Raw genomic sequence first — 21,743 nt, forward strand, 5'->3', positions numbered from 1 at the left:
TCCTGACACTATCATGTCAGGGTATAGCAACAATCTTGATAGGACGAATGATTTACAAGAAGGCAACAGCAATCCAAACTTATTTTGTATCCTTACGCAAATGCAAAAGCCCAGATATTTTGTGATACATTGCCAAAGTTGTCTTTGTAAACGTCTCTGATTAAATTGAAAAGGAAAAGGGAATGAAAATCACTGTTCTGTCACAAGCCTTCTATGCATATGATATGGGCCCCCTTAGCGAGACTTGCTTTAGAAACATTTTCAAAGTGTGATTCGTATGCCATGATTGGAAATGTTGTTGCCTTGTATTTGTGCGAAACTGCATACTTTAATATTAATCGTTTCTCAAATGTAGTCTTGTTATGTACTCATACATTAATCGATTTTCTCTTTTTTCCCCCCTCTTATCTCAGGTTGCCCTGACAACGGTAGTACTTGGCAATGTAAAAATCCAGTACTTGGTTTCCAGGGATGCATGAGACTTATTTCCATTGATGGTAAATCAGTCGATCTAGTTGCAGTGCAGCAAAACGATCCTGGAAATTTCAGTGGCATACAGGTCGACCTCTGCAACATTATAGACAGGTAGGAAAAAAGAGCAGTGCCTTACATAATGTGTGATCATTTATTTTAATCTGATTACTTAACATGGTGTATTTTTCTAGGTGTAGTTTTTCAAGACGCAAAACAAAGTAGAAGACTTCCACATAGGGACTCATCACGAGTTGGGCGGTATCCCCGCAGTACATTTTATTTATTTATTTATGTATTTATTTATGAAATAGTGCATTTGTAAGGTGCTTATACAACAAGTCAATTGTGTTTCAAAGCGTCCACAGGGCTACAGGGACGGAACATGGGAATGAAAGTAAAATATAACAATGAAAGGTAGTGGTGGACCTGCTGAGCCTTGTGAGCATTCAGAACGTAAGGTGCAGAGAGAGAGAGAGAAGGGATGAGGTGTTGGGGGGATAAGTGGAAGGTGTGCCAGGAGGGAAGTGCTAGGGAGTGAGCAGCTGTAAGTGCCTAGGTGAGTGTTCAGCTGCCAAGAAATAAGTGCAAGTCTGAGGTGGCGTAGGCCAGTGAGTGCCAAGGCAAGTGCTGGGGGCAGGTGGAGGCTGAAGGCGATTGGGTGTGGGAGGCAAGGGCCCAAGAGGACACATAAGGGCCCAGGCCACCAGTCTCAGCAACTGTGGGGTTTAACAGAGGATGGAAGTTGGGAAGGAGAGGTGAGAAGGAAAGTCTTGAGGAGCTTCAAAATTTGGGAGGATCTGGCTCAAGATTAAGAGCGAGGGGGAGGCTGTTCCACAGGAGGCAGCCTGCTGAGGAAAGAGATCGGCCACCAGCTCGCTGTTTAGCGAAGCACTCGACACACAGAGAGTTGCTGCCGGAGGAACATAAAGATCTGGAGGGAGAGTATTTAGTAAGAGCAAGTTGTAGATAGCATAGTCCGTGGCCCCAGAAAGCCTTATGGATGAAGCAGAGGGAGTTGAATTTGATCCTTGCAGCAACCGGGGGGACATTGGAGAGTTTTTAGGGCTTGAGAGATGTGGTCCATAGGTTTGAGGCCAAGGATAAGTCTCACAATGTGCCAGAATATTGCCCAAATGAATCACCATTACCGCCACTTAGTCCGGTGGAATTTCTGCTGGAATACAACTGGTGATGGCGGTGTTATTCCCCATTTATTTTGAGTCCATTTTACTCAATGTGGCTTTTTTGGCAGAATTACCATGGCAGAATTTCCACTGCAGTACTTCCACCGATTCCAATGATTTTTTGGTGCTGAGTTGGAGAATTTACCACTAGGATTCTTCTGGAGACATATACTCCGCTCCAGGCCCAAATTTGTCATTTGGTGTAGCGGTAAAGTTGGCGGAAACTGAGTTACTGCCAACTTTACCACACACCGTCAAACTCCTAATGAAGTGTCACTATAGTAAGACCTTATTTCATCTAAGAAAGTTGGTATTTGCAAAATCGCCAGCTCAGTATGAGTGACCAATGAAGATAGCTATTAAATTTTGAGTTGATCACCCTTGGTGGCAAACATTTCATACACTACCTATCCAAGCAACTGAGACCATTCAAACACATATCTAAAAGTAAACATTACAGCTTCATCTGATGTGGATTTAGAAAGATAATTATACTACATTTAGCTAGATTTCACAAACAAGTGCCACTGTGCTGCATGGATGCTGGGGAGAAAAGGCAGCCAGGCTGAATAATTCCAATATAGAATGCAACCTAGTGTATACCAGTTGATTCCTGTGATTCAAACAGGGGCAGCTATTACTATACATTATTGTCTTGTGCCTGAGACCATGCTTCTGAAGCACTGCAAAGTCGGAAAAGCTTTCTAAGCAGGATATACCAACTCTCCCTTTATGCCGGGAGGTGTCCAGTACACCTAAGCCATGTTATCAGCTCAGAAGAGTTGTTGAAACCAACAGTATGCTATGGTTTTCAATAAAGCTCAATCGTGCAATTGTAACAAGCAGAACAGCATCACAGCCAAGATTAGCAGGATGACACTGTCTAAGCACGAGGGAGCATGATAGGCTGGCGTAAAACTGAAATCCCATAAGGCTGTGCAGCGGTAATGCAAGTCTCTCTACGGGACGCAGGCATGCCAAGTGGTACATGTTTCATATAAAGGTTAGGGATGCACACTTACCTGAGATCTGGAATATGGGTAGTCCTGCTGCTTCTCACTTCTAAGTGAGCGAGAACCTGCAGGGAGAGTTTATCACATGGTTAGGCCAAGAGGTATTGCACAGGTCCCATATTGTGATGCAATGCCATGCTCCTCAAGGTATGTTCCGATTTGTTTTTATTGATGCACCTGGCAAAATGTATCTTACCGATATCTAGCTTCTGTAAAACCCTATAAAAACCATAGAGATGTCTGTGTGCTAATTCCATATTTTGGGGACCGGGATAATTTACTGGGTTCTCTGTCCATTTCTCCTCAGCTGCACAGAAATAAACCTGACTCTGATGGCACTGCCTGGGTTGGTTTTTGGATTTATCTTGTGGGCTTCAACAATCTGAGTGACCTGGTCATGTAGTATATCCTATCACAACCCAGACCTGTGCTTCCTCTGAACTACACAGTTGCGGTTTGTGCCACTCTGATGTTCATTTGAAAGGGCCTTATCTTGCTTCCATGCCCTTATGGGCTTTGGTGCTACTTGACAGAGCATGGAGTTGTGTTGTTCACGTAGATATCTGACAGGATTCTGGGAGGTGTAGTGGTTAAGTTCATAACATACCTATCTTGACACAGTGGTATGTTTTTAAGAGCTCTTAGGTGATGTTTAATTTCAGCAGACTGCTATATCTAAGATAAATGAAGCTTCACAAACCAAAGGCCATTTTATGCCTCGTGTTTCTTCTCCGTTGTTTGGCTGACAAGAATTGATATATAATAGTAGGGAAGTTTTCTGAAACATACTAAAATGCAATCTTCTCATTCACCTGTAAATGTGCCAATCAACTCTAAATGAATCTCCTGCTTTCCTCACTCAGTTTGTTTTAAAAACCTGTGCACATGTTGATAAAAAAACACACATTAATGTACAATAATCACTTTCTTATCTGCAGTTTGTAAGCATAATTTGAGGTTAATAATTATTTTGTCAGATTTTCCGCTTCAGAGTGCGTGAAGATGTTTCAGTTTGTTGAGCAAAGGAACAAGCAACTCAGAAAATTGTAGAAATGGGAACTTGAGAATTGCAGAAATTATTTCGGTTGTTTATTTGCCATTTGCAAATCAAAAAGGTGATTCTTCTAAATTTGTTGAACTTTATACCATTTTGATCTTTGTGATAGAGAACCGCAGATTACACCTCAGTTAGTGGATCTACCAACAAAGGTATTGCACCTTATCTGATAGGTACCAAATTCTAGGAAGTGAACATGAGACATCCAGACAGCTCCATCTTCAGGAACCGTTTGGTCATGTAGAAAGAAGCACGGTTGTAGAAGGTTTTGCGTACCAGGCAGTAACTTTTGACATCCATGTTACACTTCATTGGCAGTCAGGATAGTCCCTTCACTTCTTGGAGATTGATCATATTGCTTCAAGTAAAAATTAGATATACAACCTATCTTTATGTCAATGTAAGTTTGTGAAAAGTGATAGCACATAATTAAACATTGTTTGTGATGTTGACATAATGATCAGCAGGGCACATCATCAGACACATTCCACCCGTCTGACTTTCGCCCTTCTTTGAAAATATCTCTGTCCAACTTCTTGATCCCTTAACCTCTTATCTGTCCCCTTATTTACTGCCCATCTATCGGATACTCTGAACGATACCTGCTATTGTAATGGATTCCCCTGTTGTTTATACCATCTTGATAGGAGACCTCAACCTTTCCAATATGCCTAATTCCCATCAACTACAGCTTACATCCACACTCCCTGATAAATATTTGATGAACTTCTACAACTCTCCTAATGCCACCCAAGGGTGCTCCCTAGGTTTCATCCTTCTATCGTCCTATTCTCCACACTTAACTCATCTTCTCTCACTGCAAAACCCTCTGCCTCTGACACTCATTTATCCACCTCTCCATCTCCATTTCAACAATCACAATGCCCCACCTACATCTGTTAACAAAGGAAAATTAAAATCATAATCCTTCTTCCATGTGGACATAGTAACATCTTGCATTATGCTCTCTGTCCAGCACTTTCCCACTCTGTTAAATATATGTTTCTTTTGTGTTACATACTGCCATGTCTATCTGCTGTCCTGACCTGAAGTTCAAACCACACCCTTGCCCTCAACTGTGGAACTCCCCAGCCATCCAACAGATGAGGATAGCTATGCACCCCTGCTTATGCCACTAGCTAAAACATCACTAGCTTCTTTGTGCAAACAACGACTCTTTCCTTGCCCTCACATCTGTGCTTGCCTTGGCCACATGTTCTTAGATTACTTTATATCATTTATCTGCATATACCCCAAAACATCCTTGACCCTCCATCCCATACTTCACCACTATAAAATGCAACATAATCTCTATCTCTCGTTCAAGACCTTATCTCCAACATCTTATCCAAAATCACTCAAATATGTGACACTCCATCCACCATCTTATCACAACCACTCATTCCCCACCATGTTCTATTACTACCCATTCCTTGCTAATCCCCTTCTCTTCCTCCTTGACCACTGAAATCATAGCCATTCAAAACGCAGCTGGCCCTTTGTGGCATATCCTTTCCTCCCTCTTTAATTGCTGCCCCTGAACAGGCATCTCCCCATCTACAAAATAGCCACAGTCATTTGTACACTAAGAAACCAATGTTAGCTATAATAATCCCCATTTCTACAGACATTTCTCTTTCCTGCACTATTATCCATAATCCTCAATCTGATCCACTGCAATCAGTGTTCTCTGGAACAAACTCCATTGAAACTGCTTTCACACATGTCTCCAATGTTCTACCGTAATCACTGTTTCCCACTCTCATTTCTCCTCCTTCCTCATTGTGCATGAATTCGCTGCAGCCTTTGGCACTTTTGAGGATCCCTCCTTCCTCAAAGCCCTCTCTGTCCTGGGCTTCCAGGACACCATGCTCACAATAATTGATGTAATGATTGGATGCTTGAATTCTGATGGCATGCCTTTTAGTGTTCATGAGGAACAGTTGATATTAGTTGTGGTGGACAGTATAGGGTTCTAGTCGATTGAATTGGATTCCACTGGGTTTTTTAATCAAATTTCACGGCAAATGCATGTGGAGGCGGGTTAGGGTACTAATTAAAGTCCTGAAGTGTGGGGGGTGCTCTGAGGGTTCTCACCTGAATACAATTGCGGCAAAATGGTGTAAAAAAAATAAATGGTTGGAATGCAATTCAATGATTTCTCCTCGATTAAATCACACAGATCTGCGGAGCACAGTTACCGGTAGCTCAGTACCAGCTCAGTACTGGCAATCTACTGTACTGTGTGGAGCGTCAGGAAAAAGCTTTGAAAATCTGGGCTCCCTCAAAATTATAGCATGGGTGTACTCATATATTAGGCCATACATCAGGTGTTGAGGATGTTGTAGTCCACCACGGAACGTTACCTTTGATTTTAAGAATATCATTAGGTCTTCACTATGGTGCTGGTTATTTAGGTATATTATACTGGTGGATCAACAAAATTTGACTAAGGGAGTACTTGTGGTAGTAATTTACATTGAATTGTTGTTCCCCCGTACACATTTTGTTAATAAATATATATTGGAATCCCAGGAGAACCTGTGTAAGTGATTATTCAAATGTGGGAAAATTGGTTTGTTTCTACTCTACTTATTATTGCTGGCAGTTTTAACGCTGAATGCAATATCTCGACTCCTTTAGGATTTGATCATTTACAAATTTGGGTAATCTGTGACTTGGGGGTACTTCCTTCAGCCTCCTATGACTCCTTTTCAATGGTTTCTGCAGTAAATAGGGTATTTGTCGAAAACCAAATTTGGTATGATACACTAAATGGGGACTGTATCTTGTGAATGATCTCTGTAAGAAGCCATCTGCCAATACCACTACATAGTTGTGTGGGAAATACTGCTCTACTATTGACTACAACTTCGTAACTAAGAGACTGCTGGACCTTGTTATGGATTTTGAGGTTTTGCCTACTGGATATAGTGATCATTCTATGCTATGCTTAACTGTACGTTTTGATGGAACTGGAAAGGAAAGTCATATCTATACCGTGCCTCTGAATAACACTGTCAAATGCTCCCGGCTACCATGACATGATAGTAACATCCTAAAAATAAATACTGTTCTTCAGCATGATATTGCAGGCTCTACTTTGGAGTTGAAGTTATGTACTTAAATGCAGAGCTCATTTGGACTCTACTTACAAGTCTCAATTGACAACATGGGAAAAGCTATATGGGCACTGCCCAGTGGAGGCAAGGCAAGTCCCTTTATGCTCACGCCAGAAATAATACAACCCTCTAGGGAAAAAGGCCAAGAGATTGCTTGCAAGAATAACAAGCTTTAATTCTACAAAAGGTACAAGTGTCAGCAGAGGACTCTGCTGCTCGAGAACGTTCTGCCTGAATTCTCAGGAAGAGTACACTATAAGCATCCACAGCATCACTAAATGACATTGTTGCATAGAGTCTAAACCCGCCCAGCTTATTAGTGAGACCGTATAGATGGTCCTGCTCCATGAAGGATGCCATGCTATGATTGGTTCCCCTTCTCCGCTGTCTGTCTTTTCCCATGTGGGACAGCTGGGCTTATCTCTCTAGGAACTGAAGCCCATGCTCTTCACGTGTTCCTATTCCAAGGCTACTATTGTACTCTAATGGTACTACTCCATCATTATGGCATGCACCTCGGAGGCTAGGGGACTGGCACCGGGGGGGGACACAACCATGCTGACCCACACATTCTTTGCTCTATATCTCACCCCTCACACCCACGGTCTCCACATACCTCGTACTACAAAGGGTGTATTTATGCGGAGAGGTGAAATGGTTGGGCACATTTAGATCTTTTATGAACATTGGTTTAATCGCTGGAGGGCTGGGGTCACTCACTATCATGGCATGTAGGGGTTCTAGGGCTGGGTCAAAGATAGGTGTCATTACTCTTGGATTGCTGATGGGGTTTGGGGGGCCTGCAGTTGGCCTAGCTGTGATGAACATGCTGTGAGGAGCCTGGTGCTGTCTCGTGGTCTTGCAGGGTGAATTCTTTCTCTGGGATCATAAGTAATTGCAACAGTTAGAGGAACAATGGGAGGTTTCTGTGGGAATTTTAGCAGCACAGTATTTCTTCCCTCCATGTTTGAGTCTGGTGATGTCTCTTCCCCGGGCCTATGTTTTACCATGCAGCCATGTAGGTCGGCCTGTGTATTCCATGAGCACAACATGGCGTCTCAATGTATATACCCCCTATGATTATGTATCTATTACATCCCCAATATTCTGTTTGCGACGGTCGTCTTAGCAAATCCTTCTCACCGCCAGGTATATCACAAGGGTACCTATGGGATTTGCCTCACTCAAAAGTGTATAGGGGGAGGGATACACTCATTTCTATCCCAACACCTGTTACATACGTTTGACCCTATGGCTTAAAATCATATGAAAATCACCCGTAGGCTGATTTTATTAATTAATCAGACACCTGGCAGTAGAGATCAAACACAAAAAGCAGTAAAGAAAGTGAAACAGAAATGCAAACATTGGGTGAAATTTCACCTAGCTGCAATGTACCAAAGTGATGGGGAGGCCATGACAACCACCTTGAAAGATGGCTACTCATCAAACCTTTGCCTCTTAATCAATGATATTGAGATGAACCAATTATTTGTACAAACTAATCCCATATCAGAATAGGCTTGGTACTGACACTTTTTGGAGCTTTCTAGGCATTAGGGGGGCAAGGATGGGAAAGGGGGGGCTCTTTATGCCATTATATGGGACATGGCATTTAACATAAAGGATATTGTGAATGTGATCACTAAGACTAGTTCTTCTAGTGCCGCTGATCCCAACCAACTGACAAATGTGACCCTCAAAGGCAATGTCCCCTTATGGCAAAAAATTATATTAATTCTATATAATGATATTTTGAAAATGCGGTCCTTTCCTTGATCATGGAAAATATATGTGGTTTCCATCTACAAAAAGGGTGCCCTTGAATTAATGCCCAATACCTCTGCTAGATGCCGAATCCAAAATGTTTGCCTTTTTGGTACTGAAACACATAGAAGGTTGGAGTACATGCAATAATAATAAACTGTCTACCCTACAGATGGGTTTTAGGAAGCAAATGGGTACTGACTGTGGCAGGTTTCTTCTCACCTCCCTCCAACAATTAGCATGAAAGGATAAATCCTCTGCGATCTATGTGGCCTCGATGGACTTATCCCTCGCATTCGACATTGTAGATAGAAATACACTGTGGTCTAAACTGAATAAATTTGGTCTACCAAAGGGACTACTGTCTATTTTGATCCATTTCCATGTTGAGTCTCAAATCGGGGTAAGGCTCAATAAAGATGGAATACTAACAAAAAATGTTTGTTTAATTTATATGTTGCAGATGTTGGGAGCTCCTTGGCAAGGGGACTCTTTTGTGCCACCTAGGAAAGGTGGTTAAAAAATCTTTTGGGATTCCTATGCGGATGACTTCATATTATTTGACCATACACTCATTGGTCTTCAAAGACTGGTGGCTGCTTTGACTCAATATATAATGGAAAATAATCTGTGAGTTAATCCACAAAAGACAATCATATTCATTTATTTATATTTTAATGTGTTTTAGTTAAAGACTTCACACATAAAGTAAAATAAAACAATCAAAGATCAAATACAAGCAAAATACACAATACAAAATACAGAATTAAGAATTAGGACTAGATACCATACATGCATATAAATCCTATACATAAAATGCATAAAGTACATCAAATATGTAAAACATGCCTAAAATAAGATCATAATCAAACTCTCACACCAACAGACAATCATTCAGACCAAGCAAGGTTTTTCACAGAATTTCTAGCAGTTTGCAGTCTATAAGTAATCTATGAGCATCTTCGGGTCCATTTCCCCCTTCCATCCATAGGTGGTAGACAGTTCTCCATTCAACATTCATTAGGGACTATGACTCTGCGCATGATATCAGTGGCTGCCCAAAAAAATATCCAGATTCGATAGAGTGCAAGCTGTAAGCTTTAATTACCTGTGTTGAAGCACCAGAGTCAAAAGGCACACTCATTAATCGAAGTCAGGACATAGGTACTCATGATTGCTGATGCCATAGAAGGAGGCTCCGTTAGGATATGCTTACCAGTTTTGGGGCAGCTATGGTTTTTACACGAACAACAGACTCTTTTGGCATGCTTCAGATTCCTATCTGACCCAATATTCACTAACACTGGGAACCTGTTTATTTGGAGTAGCAACATGAACCTACGGAAGCTACTAAATGGGCAAAGCATGAGATAGCACTCCACTCGCCCTAGGGTATACAATACATGGGATGTAAACTTGTAGAATTTTAGACTCTGAAGATGTAAATGGTCTTTTTGCCTGTCCCAGTCAGCATTTTTATTCTAAACTTCCTCCGGAGCTCCGAGTAGCAGAGTTATCATTTAGCATGACCGGTTAATTAGGCTGAAAACATTTAAGACAAACTTGACAAACTCACAATTCTCTTCGACTACCATGTCCGTGTCCAGAAGCCTTAAAAGGTCCCACTGCAAATGTGTTAGGGCTGTCAGGTAATATGCTGTGTTTCAGCAAAAGCATGGTACCCACTGAGCAGAGATCCAGTTCCAGACGGATAACCTCCATCAGGACACAGGCAGGTAAACCCAATATTCAACACCAGAAGTGGGTGTCTGCTCTAGCAAACCAAGACATATCTAGCAGGGTAAGAGCTTCTAGGCCGTACAAGATGACCGGGCAGTCACATTGCTTGTACAGCTTCAGAATACATTTGAAGCTGTACCCTGCAGAATTCTTACTAAAGGCAGCAATCAGCACAGTGAATTGCATTTCTTTCCTTTCTCTATCAGCCATGCATGTAGGATAGTTCCTTTTACTCTCCAGCTCTACACCCAAGTACCTATAGCTTTTGTTGTAGTTAATTCTGGTCCCTCAAACATCAATAGTGGGCGAGCCACTCTTTAATGGTTAAATAACATTACCTAAGACTTTTGACTAATAATAACCAGCATACTTTCCATAGCATACCGCAATAGCCCCTCTAAAAGTAATCTCCTACCAGCGAAGGTCACATCCATAAGGACCAAGTCGTAAACATATGCCAACTATTTAACATGCACCAAGCCGATCCTAGGTGGGCACATATATAGATTCTCTAAGTATTCCGGTTAGTCTGCTAGGTACGTGTTGAACAGAAAGGGGGCCAATCTACACCCCTGTTTTACCCCTTTATGATTGGCCATTGGCCGTGACAATGTCCCCTCATTGTCCAGCCTGACATGCACAGTGTTATTAGTATGGAGCAATTTTAAAAAATGTAATAATACTGCAGGGCAACCATTGGTTGCAAGTTTTGTCCAGAGCCTCTCCCTGGGGACCAGGTCAAAAGCAGACGTAAAGTCCACAAAGAGTGCATACAGACCAGGGCCAACCCTAGTCCTTGTGCCTTCGATTAGCAGATCTATGGCCCTCAGATTATGAATAGTGGAGGAGCCCGGGTGGAAGCCCATCTGGAAGCAATCCAAGATCTTGTTGGAATCCGACCATTCCTGAAGGCGATCCAGTATAAAGGAGGCAAGCTGCTTTCAGGTATGTCTAGCATAGACAAAAGACAATAATTACCCAGAGACATCCGGTCGTTTTTCTTATACACTGGAATTAGCATTGCCAACCACCAAGATACAGGAATCCTGCCTTCTCATATCACCTTCCCAAACAGGGTTTCCAACATTGAGGCCCAGTGCTCAGGAGCATTTTATAACACTACTGCAGCCAATCAGGGCCTGGAGCTTTGGATGATTTAAGTTTCTTAATTTTGAGTGAGATAGAATCCCTGTGGATCATAAAGCGACCCTCTTGCCTGCTTCCTGGCTCGACATGTTTGTGTCCCAATGGAGGTTCTCAACATGAGCAATCCATTGAGCATTTCCTCACGGGGATGACCACTTTTTCTGCTGCCAGTGCCTGCCATATCTTCTTAGTATCACCCAAAAACATCACTCTAGCCATCTCTCTCCATCTTTCCTGTTTTAGGGAATAGTGGCACCATTTGCCCCAGCATTTGTAGCATATTTTTTATTATTTTAATTTGTGCAATTGCGCTTGAGACAGGGATCTTACTCTTAACCTGACAAATTTCCCGCCTCAATTCCCTTTTCCGATCTTTAAGTTGTTTATCATAGCAATGGTGTTTGTCATACTGGAGTATTGCATATGGTGCTCTAACCTTCACGGCTGCTAATATAGTGGTTGAGAACCATCCCTCGATTTCATCAACCGTAATTTTTGTCAAATCAACATAGGCCATATATTTACTAGAGCAGAAAACACTATTGACAGGCCTAATGTTTCTCTCTGACCAGCTCACACTATTGACCAAGTTGGTAGATTAATATCTACAGATGAGTTCATTTCAACCTCCAAAGTTAGGATGGCATGATTACCTCTCTCGTTATGCTGGTTCCTCATTTGAAGAGAGCGCTCTATAAAGACAGGATTTGGTGAAAAAGTAATCAAGCGTATTCTGCTTACTGCCCGCCCTCCACATAGTCAAACCCAGGATGTCACCCTTTAGGCACCCATTCAGCGTGAACAGATTCCAGTCTCTACATGAAATTTTGCCATTTAACACCCTGCACGTTATGTTTAGGGATGACCATTCTGGAAAGACTGGGATCATTACCACAGGGATTAATACTATGGATGCATCTTTATTTGGCATTAAAGTCCCCCCAATAAGAATGGAACCACCCCTTTTGTCCCATGCCAATCCATCAACTACATTTGCCAAAGCTTTTTGGATGCCGTTTGTTTGGAATCCCCCATGGGGATTGTAAGGGCAAACATTCAGTGAGGAGGATTCAGTTCCCCCAAATTTGACTGCTACTTTTGCCACTATAATGTAATCTGTGCAGTCGTTCGGGAGGATTTTAAGCAATTTCAGAGGGTATCTGACATCAATAAGGAGACTGCCATATGGGTGTCCATGTGTCGCTTTTTTATGCAAGGGCTTGATTAATTTCAAAGCCATTTACAAACTAGGGCTACTGCAACAAAGTCTCCTGTAGCACAAAACATGGTTATCTGCTAAACATTTCACTGAGACTCTGGTCCCCTTCAAGTGGGCAAACCCCCTGGTATTCCAGGAAGAGATACACATCCTTCATTGGTCCTTGGGGGGTTATTGCTGGGAGTGCTGCCGCCAGCCATTGCAAAAATCTCTACATCTCATCAGTATTTGCCTCTCCTTCTATCCGGCATTCCGACTTCTGCTTTGGTAAGAGATTATTAGGAGTGGTTTTAATCCCTGAAATTTGGAAGAGCGGGGTTAGACGCCTCAGGGTTTATATCCTGTTTGATGCCAAATTTAAGCAAGTGATTTGTGTGATTTCGAATCAGCATAATCAAATCAGAGACCCTACAGTGGATCTGAGAGAAATTTGCGTTAAGGCATTTGAGATGCTCAACAAAGGTAAAATCTTCAGAGACTAATACTCTCCGAGAAGGTATTCGATGTAACATGGCAAGAAGCTCTGATCAATTAACCCACATGACTCTCTTCCTTTTCATAGTGAAGCCTGATACTTCCAAGTCAATCTTTCCCCCTATCTGCACCATTTCCACAGCTGGCTTGGCAGGTGTGCCAGAAACAACACCTCGCTTTGTTCCTTCAGGGGTTGAGCAGGTGTTCCGCCTCCCTTCGCCATGCCTATTCTCAATAGGAATTTCCACTTCAGCCACAGAGTCATCACCTGAGTCATTGCTGTCAATTGACTTGTCACTAGTCAATATCCAACTAGTTAATGTGCCAGATTTTTTGCCAATCTTCTTTTCTGTCGTGCGCTTTTTTTCCCTGTCTAGGCGAGTCCAGCGAGACAGTGAAAAGAGAAATTATTTGGATTAGTTCTCAATGCGCCAGCCAAAAGAATTGGTTAAGAAAACAAATTTAAGTATCTAGCGGATGAGTCAAATGTTAGTACGAGTTATAACAATACAGAGTTTGAGTAATAAACTGATATTCTTTTAATAGTTTAAGTTATCCAACTTAACAATTGGTGTTATCCAACTTCACAATTGCAACAGTTAGAGGAACAATGGGAGGTTTCTGTGGGAATTTTAGCAGCGCAGTACTTATCCAATTTTTTCTGATGTTAATATAGTGTGGCAACCACACTCTATTGGGAAATCTCTCTGCCTGACAACCACCCCATCAGTAAACTTAAATAAGAGTCGCCAAGGGTTAGCTCTGTCTGGTTGAAACCCCAGAGAGACAGTGCCAGCCTTTTTTGATGCAGAAATTTGTTTTAAGTTGGCCTTCTTGGCCTGTTATTTCTCTCGACGTATCAAATAGGTTGGCGAGTGCTCAGAGACCTCCCCACATTCAACTGCCATCTGAGATAATGACAATCTATTCCCACAATGCTGCTTTAGCAGTTGCCAAATGGCAGATTCCATCTTCTTTTGTATTTTCAAGTATTTGACCATTGATCAGCTGGTTCTTTGAGGGCAGCAAAGGAAGCAGAGTTAGAGAACGGGAAGGGGGAACAGAAGAGGGGCTAGCTCTTACGTAACCAGAACTCTCAACATTCACACTCATCTAATTGTAACTTATTCAGCCGCATAGTTTGAGTAAGATCTTCATATCAAACTGAAGGGTTCACAGGCATGATTGAATCTCACTGAGCTGACCAACTTGTGCAGAATGAGTGGAATAAAGGATGGAAACATCCAGGTCAGGGCACATATTAGGTGAGTTTGATAACCTGACAGCAGGGTCTCTTTCCCTTTGGGTCAAATCTTTAGGCAATGCTAGTGGTTCCTCCAGATTGATAGTACCTGGTGGTTTCAGGATACTCTGACCCAGCAGGCTCTCCTGGACTGAGTAGCAAAGATCCAGGAGGGAGTTATTATCAATATCACCCAAATTTGAACTGGCTTCCTCCATTAGTGTATTGGTAGAGCCCGGCAAGTCAGGGGACTCATGCTCAATGTTATTGATTTTGGCAACAACTTCCACCTGTGATACCAGAAAGAAGGTCAAACCAAGATGATCATATTAAGGTTAACTAGTTGTCAAATCGATTTTCTTGGTTCCTTTACAATCTGTAATTGTCAATTAAATCAAGTGTGAACTACCTGGGATATCATATCTTCTCTTTTCCCAAAAGGTATTACTATAGCAGTTACCAGAAAGAAAAACTGTGTGAACAAATCTCCCAACTGAAACAAATAGATAAGAAATACAGCAAATTCTCCATCTTGCCGGTTCTGAAATTCTATTGATCTAATGTGATTCCTCGTCTTTGTTATGGGTTGGAGTATTTCCCCAAATGGTTCATATCAGAATTTAATAAATATGAAGCATTTATATGGCGCTCTGTCTTGTATTGCTTGCCACATTTGTGGTATCTGCTGCAATTAGATATGAACTGGGAATACAGTTGCAACTGAGCTTGGTAGAATGGAAGAAATTGACTTTATTTAGAAAACTGTATGTGAGCCCAGAAGGCTCCCTGTATTCCCTACTGAGTAAGGTGGCTAGGGAAGGAACTTCTCAAGAGGGTTTTGTGTTTAACCTTCACATCAAATGTTTAGGATTCATGATTAAACTGGGAATATAATCTGCAACACGCTTAAAGTAAAAAAGATCATTCAAATAAAGATTGGGCACATACAAATGATGTTGTTCTAGGTTCTCACTAGTATTCCAAGATCATTTCTCACCAAAAAAAACAGTGACTGTGTGAAACCATATCTGAAGCACTTCTGAGTAGGAAGTTGTGTAATATCTTTATGCGTTTCAGACTTAATATTCTACCTACTAGGGTGATTGTAGCCATTAGATGTGGTACGCAAGATGCCTTGGTACACTGAGGCTTTTGTGAGGATGTGGACTCTGAGAAAAAGCTTCCCCATTTGGGAATATTTTTCTCTGCCCTTAGAACACAGAAGATTGAGTATTTGAGTAGATTTGCTTCTAACCCTAACTGTGTATTTCTTGATCATCTGTGGTGGGACATAATACATAGTAAGTCTGTTGCGCTAAACTTAAATGTGTATCGGTGGTCTGAAAGCTATTCTAGATAGATGTCTTATTCGTGATATGTTAACTATTTTTAGATTTTTATATGACTATTTTATCGGCTGATGAATGAACTTGGGGCTGTATTCAATGAATTAATTCTAATCTTATTTTAGGAACCTCGTTTATTTGCTTATGTGTAATTAGATATACTGTACATTACTGTTTATAATGTATTATTGATCTTTATTTCTGGTATGTCTGTATTTCATAATGTTCATTTTGTAAAGGTTTAGAAAAAAAACAAAACAAATAATACATAATAATGAGGGGTAGTTACAATCTTTAGAGGGGGTGACACCCCTCCAAAATGTTCAAACCAAAAGCTCTTCTCATGATTAGTTGTCATCCAAAGTGCATTTGTTTTAGAAAGCTCTTTCATTTGTATGCATAGCAACTTTGAAGCTTCTGTTATGTATAAAATAGGTGGCAGAATGAGTGAGTATTTGTATTTACTTAAGTGTCTTTATTTGTGTTACTGAGTTTTCATGATTTGAAGAATTTAATTAAAGCAATTCTTCCTTGGCACAATTTTAGTTTTGGTTGCCTCTTGTTTAATTGGAGCAACACTATTGAGGGTCTGTGTCACACTATTTTGCAGGAGCTAGACATTTGAGGTGTCAGTGCTGAGTGAGAGAAGATCTATGTGAGTAATGCCTCTGGGGGTCTCAGCCTGGATATTTTTGCATTGCATGCTAGATGTGTTTAGTTGGATACTGTGTATTACAAGGTGTGTAATACTGTTAATTTTTTCATGTTATATAGGATAACAACTTGCTCAGATCAAATTGGTGGCTGTTGGTGATGTGTAGGTAATTTTTTTGGTCACGGCTATTGTCAGCTGTAACTTTTGGATCTAGGGCAAAATCTGTTTAGTCTAAGAAGTCCATGTCCTTAATCAATCCTTATGAATATGAGTTGGATGGGTCCATGACCAAGATGCTAAAAAGGCACGCTTAAGCAGATCGCTTTGAAATGTACTTTATGTGATGATATTACAAGTGAGAGGTTACTGTATATAAGTGGGCTTATTTTCCTTTTGCTAGCCTAGAGGCAGTTGGATGGGGAACTTCCAGGCTCCCTTCCCCAATGACCAGCCACATTTGTAGGATTTTGCTGGTCCCTGAGAAGTCCAACTATCACCCCAAAGGTCAGCAGAACAGGCCATGTCCATCCAGACTAGGAGAGAGTCTCCACGCCACATTACTATGAAAGACTATTATTTTCATGTATCATATTGTGCATGCTGTGCATAGGTGCTTCCTCTGGCCTTAATGACCTCATGGGCTGATGCCTGGTGGCTTCAGGATGATGTTAAGGAACGGCCCATGAAATGGTAACAAACTCATCCTTCACACAATCATCGGGCCCACAAATCACACTAATGCAGTAGACACACACAACTTGCACTCAACTGACACGTATCCCGGGTCCCACACAAGTATTAAATAGAAACCCAGTTGAATACAAATGTGTGTGTTAACAGAAGTCAGAGTGCAGAGTACTTAGCATGAAGGAAAGTTAAGAGAAGAGCAAAACAGAGCAATAAGGGGATTGAGACATGAAAGTGTGAGCGTGTAGAGGAAAATAAACAAATCACAAGAGGGTAGGAGGTACAGAGGAAACAGACCGAGGTACTAGGATAGGAGAAGATGAGACAGAACATGTCAGAAGCATGTGAGAATGGCAACTGGCTGAATAGGTGGGAGGGGAGAATGGGGTATAGTTTGAAGAGGAGAAGGATCATCGGCAAAGAGTGAAGGGGAGAGAGAGAGAGAGAGAGAATGGATGAGAGAAGGAGCAGTGGACGATAGAGGGCAGATGAAATTAGGATAACAGGAGGAAATTGCAGAGTGGAGCAGGAGAAACAAGGTGGGAGAAAGAGGGGAAAGGAAGATGAGTAACAAACTTCAGAGCCTCTGCCTCCTAGAACAATCCTACAGTGGTATGAGAGATTTTTTTTAATTTTTTTATGATGCCGTTTATATATATAATTTTCATTTATAGACCCAGCTAAGTAATTATATTCTCTTATCCCAAAAACCACACAAGCAAAAACAAAACAAATAACAAAAAAAACTAAAACAAAATGTGGATCTCCTGACTAAGCATAAGAAAAGACCCCCATAATACATAAAAATTAACAGTCTGTCAATTTGTCTAGTTCTAGGATGTTGGCAAGACATTGCATAATCGTGAAGATTGATTTTCTTATCTTGGCCGCTCAGCATCTTCCCCCATCAAGTTGCAGCCTCAAGTTGTTGTGTCAAAATCTTTAAAAAGGTACCAAAAAGATCTGTTTTATGGGCAAGAGCCGGGCAGATCATGGTTAGATGATATATTGATTCTGTGGCATTCACGTCCATACGGAACCGACAATATCATTCTGTACCTGATCATTGTCTGATTTCCGTTAGTCTTTCTCTAGTCGGAAGAATATTCAACCGAATTTTCAGAAACATTACTCGAGCTTTTCGGTCTGGAAATAAGATAAGGTATTTCAGGAGTTCATTGATGGCCCGTATATCAGCGTTGCAATGGATGTTCATGGAATATTTTGATTTCTCTTTGATAGTCTTCAGCCAATCATTCCTTTGCAGCTTGATTTTGGCATGCTGAGGTCGTTGTATTAACATTTCGAGAGAAATATCTTCTTTTATCAATTCCTCTTTCAGGTGTTTTATCCACTTTTTCAATTTGGTGTTATTCATTGTATCATCTGAGAGATTTAAGATTATAATCAAAGATCATTTGCAGTGAGTCAAAGTCAACCAACAAGTGATCTAGAAAACTTCCTTGAAGACCAAGAAAACCCCATTCAAGGCGGAGGAATAAGCAAATGCCACTATAAATCCCAAAACCTATGAGTGACTCTGTGAGGCCTATAAGGTGAACCTAAGCGATGGGAGAGAATGAAGGACTATGAGCAATGTCCCAAATAAGTCCTCACTGATAAGGGTGAACATTCTCAACCATCCAATGGGATCATTCAAAGCATATTCTTTTTGACACAAAATATAATTAAACGTGGTTTTCATTTGTCTGTGGACCTATCAGCTCTGCCATTGTCTGGCATAAGAGTAGGAGGACATAAGAGTTCAGATGGCAAGGAACCTGCTTGTAGCATTGGGAGGGTGGCAGTGGTAGATTATCAGTGCTGTGTATGGAGAAGGTGTAGCTCTGACCTTGGTTCTCCTTGCAAGTAATTTTATACGAGCAGGGAAAAACAGGGCATCCCTACCACCCATGCCGTCATTTCTGATTTTATTGATACTATTGTAATGAAGCAGGAGGACATTAAAGGAGGCGTGAATAGGCTTTATTGATGTGGTTTTCAATGATAGTTAGGAGGTTAAGTGAATGGTCATCAATGATGGAATGGATGGTGCATGCCTTGTTGAAAGTGCAATGTTCATATTGTTGGGGGCAGGAAAAAACAAAAGGGGAATCTTCAATCGGGTGAATGTATGTGTGACAGTCCAAAGCTCTTTCTATTGTGTACACATGAAAGAGGTAAATAATGAAGGCAGGCTTTCACTGTTACATATATCGTAGATGCAATGTGTCAGTGAAGTGGCACACATGGTTGATGTGCTTTCATGCAAGGTGGGTTGGAGTTTTATGGGGTAAGTGCTGACTTTCCATTTGTCAAAACAACTGCTGAAGCTAATTAACTGGTTGCCTTCAATGATTCTCTTTCTATTGAGCCAGGGGATTCTTGTGGGTATGGTATGATCTGTGTTATTCTCTAGTGTCTGTGCCTATCCGCTAGAGATTCCACGGGTGATATGAGGGGTGTGTACTATGGACGACATCTAGCCAGGCTCTGAAATTAGGGGTGGTGAAGATCAAATCAGTTCGTATGCTGAAGTTCCAAGATACAATTATTGATCTCTGCATTTTTCATGTTATAGCTGCTGACAATAATGATTAGGGTATGTTATCATTTTTATTAGGGTATTTATGAGCTCAAACCTAGCTTTGAGAAGCAGCTGAGTGTTTTACAATCATAGGGTGAAGGACATGGTGAGGGCAGCAGAGAAACAAGGGAGTGGGGAGTTAACAATTGTGATTGGATAGAGGAGTACATGGCAGGTGGAGCCAGATCACGAGCAGGACATGTCAGAGCGTAAGTTGGACTTGTGTTTCTGGTTGGCGGCAATAATGGTAGATATATTTTAATGGTATTATGTTCTGGCTAAAAGCAAGTTATACACATAGAAATAGGAGTCCTGTAAAGGTTATATGGGTGCAGCAGTTCGTGCCTTTGGATTTCAGAAGGTAAATCCGACCATTAAGGTATATGTGCTAAGAACTTTGTTGCATATGCTTTGATATGTAACAAAAACTCCTGGTCAAGGTGCCACATGATGACATTGTCACCCAACCTATCTAGTCTCCTAACACAGAGAAGTCAGCTGTTCGAATGTTGATCTCATCGAAGTGCATGAAAGAGGATAATAGTTATGATTGGTGGCAAATGCTTACTGGGATGTTAATCCATGGCTGTCTCTTGAGGTTTGGTGCTTGCTTAAGAGATAATAGGTAGGGTCCTGCGTATTTGCTACTCTCGCAACGTTGAGAGGCAAAGCAATGATTATATCACGTGTTAATAATTTGTGAATATTATGCCTCTTGAATATGATTAACCACGTTGGGAGAATTACAAAACATATTCCTGAGGAAAAGCTGGTAAATGGTGGAATTGAAATAGGCATAGATTAAATAGAAAATATATCTTTGTTTGGATGTTCATTTGTAGGGATTTCTATAAGGCATATTCACCCAGTAAAGATGAATTTATGGTCCTTTCCTTACTCTCTAATAACCTGAAATGGAGGTGGATTATTGTGGATTATATTGGTGTGAACATTGCAGTTTATTGTTATGTGGGGCTGTTTGTTTTAGGGCCTCATTACACGGTAGGCGGTAGGGGTTTACCGGTACCGGTAAGGGCACCGGTACCGGTAAACCCCTACCGCCTTACTACGAGTTCCCTTTGCGGTGCCCGACTTTAACTGCTGGTTTCACCGGCCGTTAAAGTAGGGTGCCGCAAAGGGACCTCGGAGCTAATTACGGTACCGCAATTTGCGGTACCATATTTAGGAGCTTCCCCATTCCCATTATGCCCTATGGGGGCAAAAATGGGAATGGGGAAGAGCCTTGGTGAATGGGGAATTACCGCCCTCGCTCACCTTGGAGTAGGGCGGTAATTCCGCCATCCACCAAGGCGGACACGGTAAAATACCGGCAGCAACCATGGCGCTAATAGCAGCATGGTTACCGCCTACCGTGTAATGAGGCCCTTAGTATTGCTTTATCTAGAGGCTGGTGGACTTTCTATTGTTCTCGCTGTGACAGCGTGACAGCCGTTCGACTCCAAAGTGGCCACTTTTGTTCATAGAGAACGATATCTGTGCAGTGTGCATAGAATATTTGTGATGAGCTCCTGATATATTGTGAATCTTCTTTCATTTAACTAGAGTTTTAATGTACACTTCTTTCCTTTCCGTGCTCCATTACATTCTCAACATCCAGATGCAAGTCCCCATTTTCCTGAAACAATCTATTGTTTGTAGCTATCATTACAACGTGTGCAGTGCAGTACAGTTATTTATGTGATAGGAGTAGTTAGCGGCTATAATATATTGGGCCTCATTATAAGAATTGCGGATTGGGTTAACGGGTGCCGCTAATGGTGGCGGACCCGTTAAACCCATTCCGCAATATATATGATGTTTCCTCGCGGGACCCGATGTGGATGTCTGGTTTTACCAGACGTCCTTACCGGGTCCCGCGAGGGGACCAGGGAGCTAACAACGGGCCGGTCGTAATCGGCCCGTTGTTAGCTCCCATGCCCATTCCCATTGACCCCTATGGGGGCTCAAATGGGAATGGGGAAGGTCCGGGCTCAGGTTCCCTGAGGGAGGAATTACCAGGCCCTCCAAA

General features: G+C 41.6%; 1 protein-coding gene across 1 annotated transcript in view; it reads left to right on the top strand.

Moving 5' to 3' along the window:
- LOC138510185 (contactin-associated protein-like 4) overlaps positions 1 to 21,743 on the top strand; it is a 2,554,874-nt gene that overhangs the window by 1,654,976 nt on the left and 878,155 nt on the right. Inside the window, exon 10 of the mRNA XM_069625670.1 lies at positions 414 to 585. Coding sequence (XP_069481771.1) covers positions 414 to 585 — 172 coding nt within the window. The remainder of the gene's footprint in view (positions 1 to 413; positions 586 to 21,743) is intronic.

Source organism: Ambystoma mexicanum, chromosome 6p, assembly GCF_040938575.1.
Source record: "Ambystoma mexicanum isolate Mex_15411 chromosome 6p, UKY_AmexF1_1, whole genome shotgun sequence".
Lineage (NCBI taxonomy): Eukaryota > Metazoa > Chordata > Amphibia > Caudata > Ambystomatidae > Ambystoma > Ambystoma mexicanum.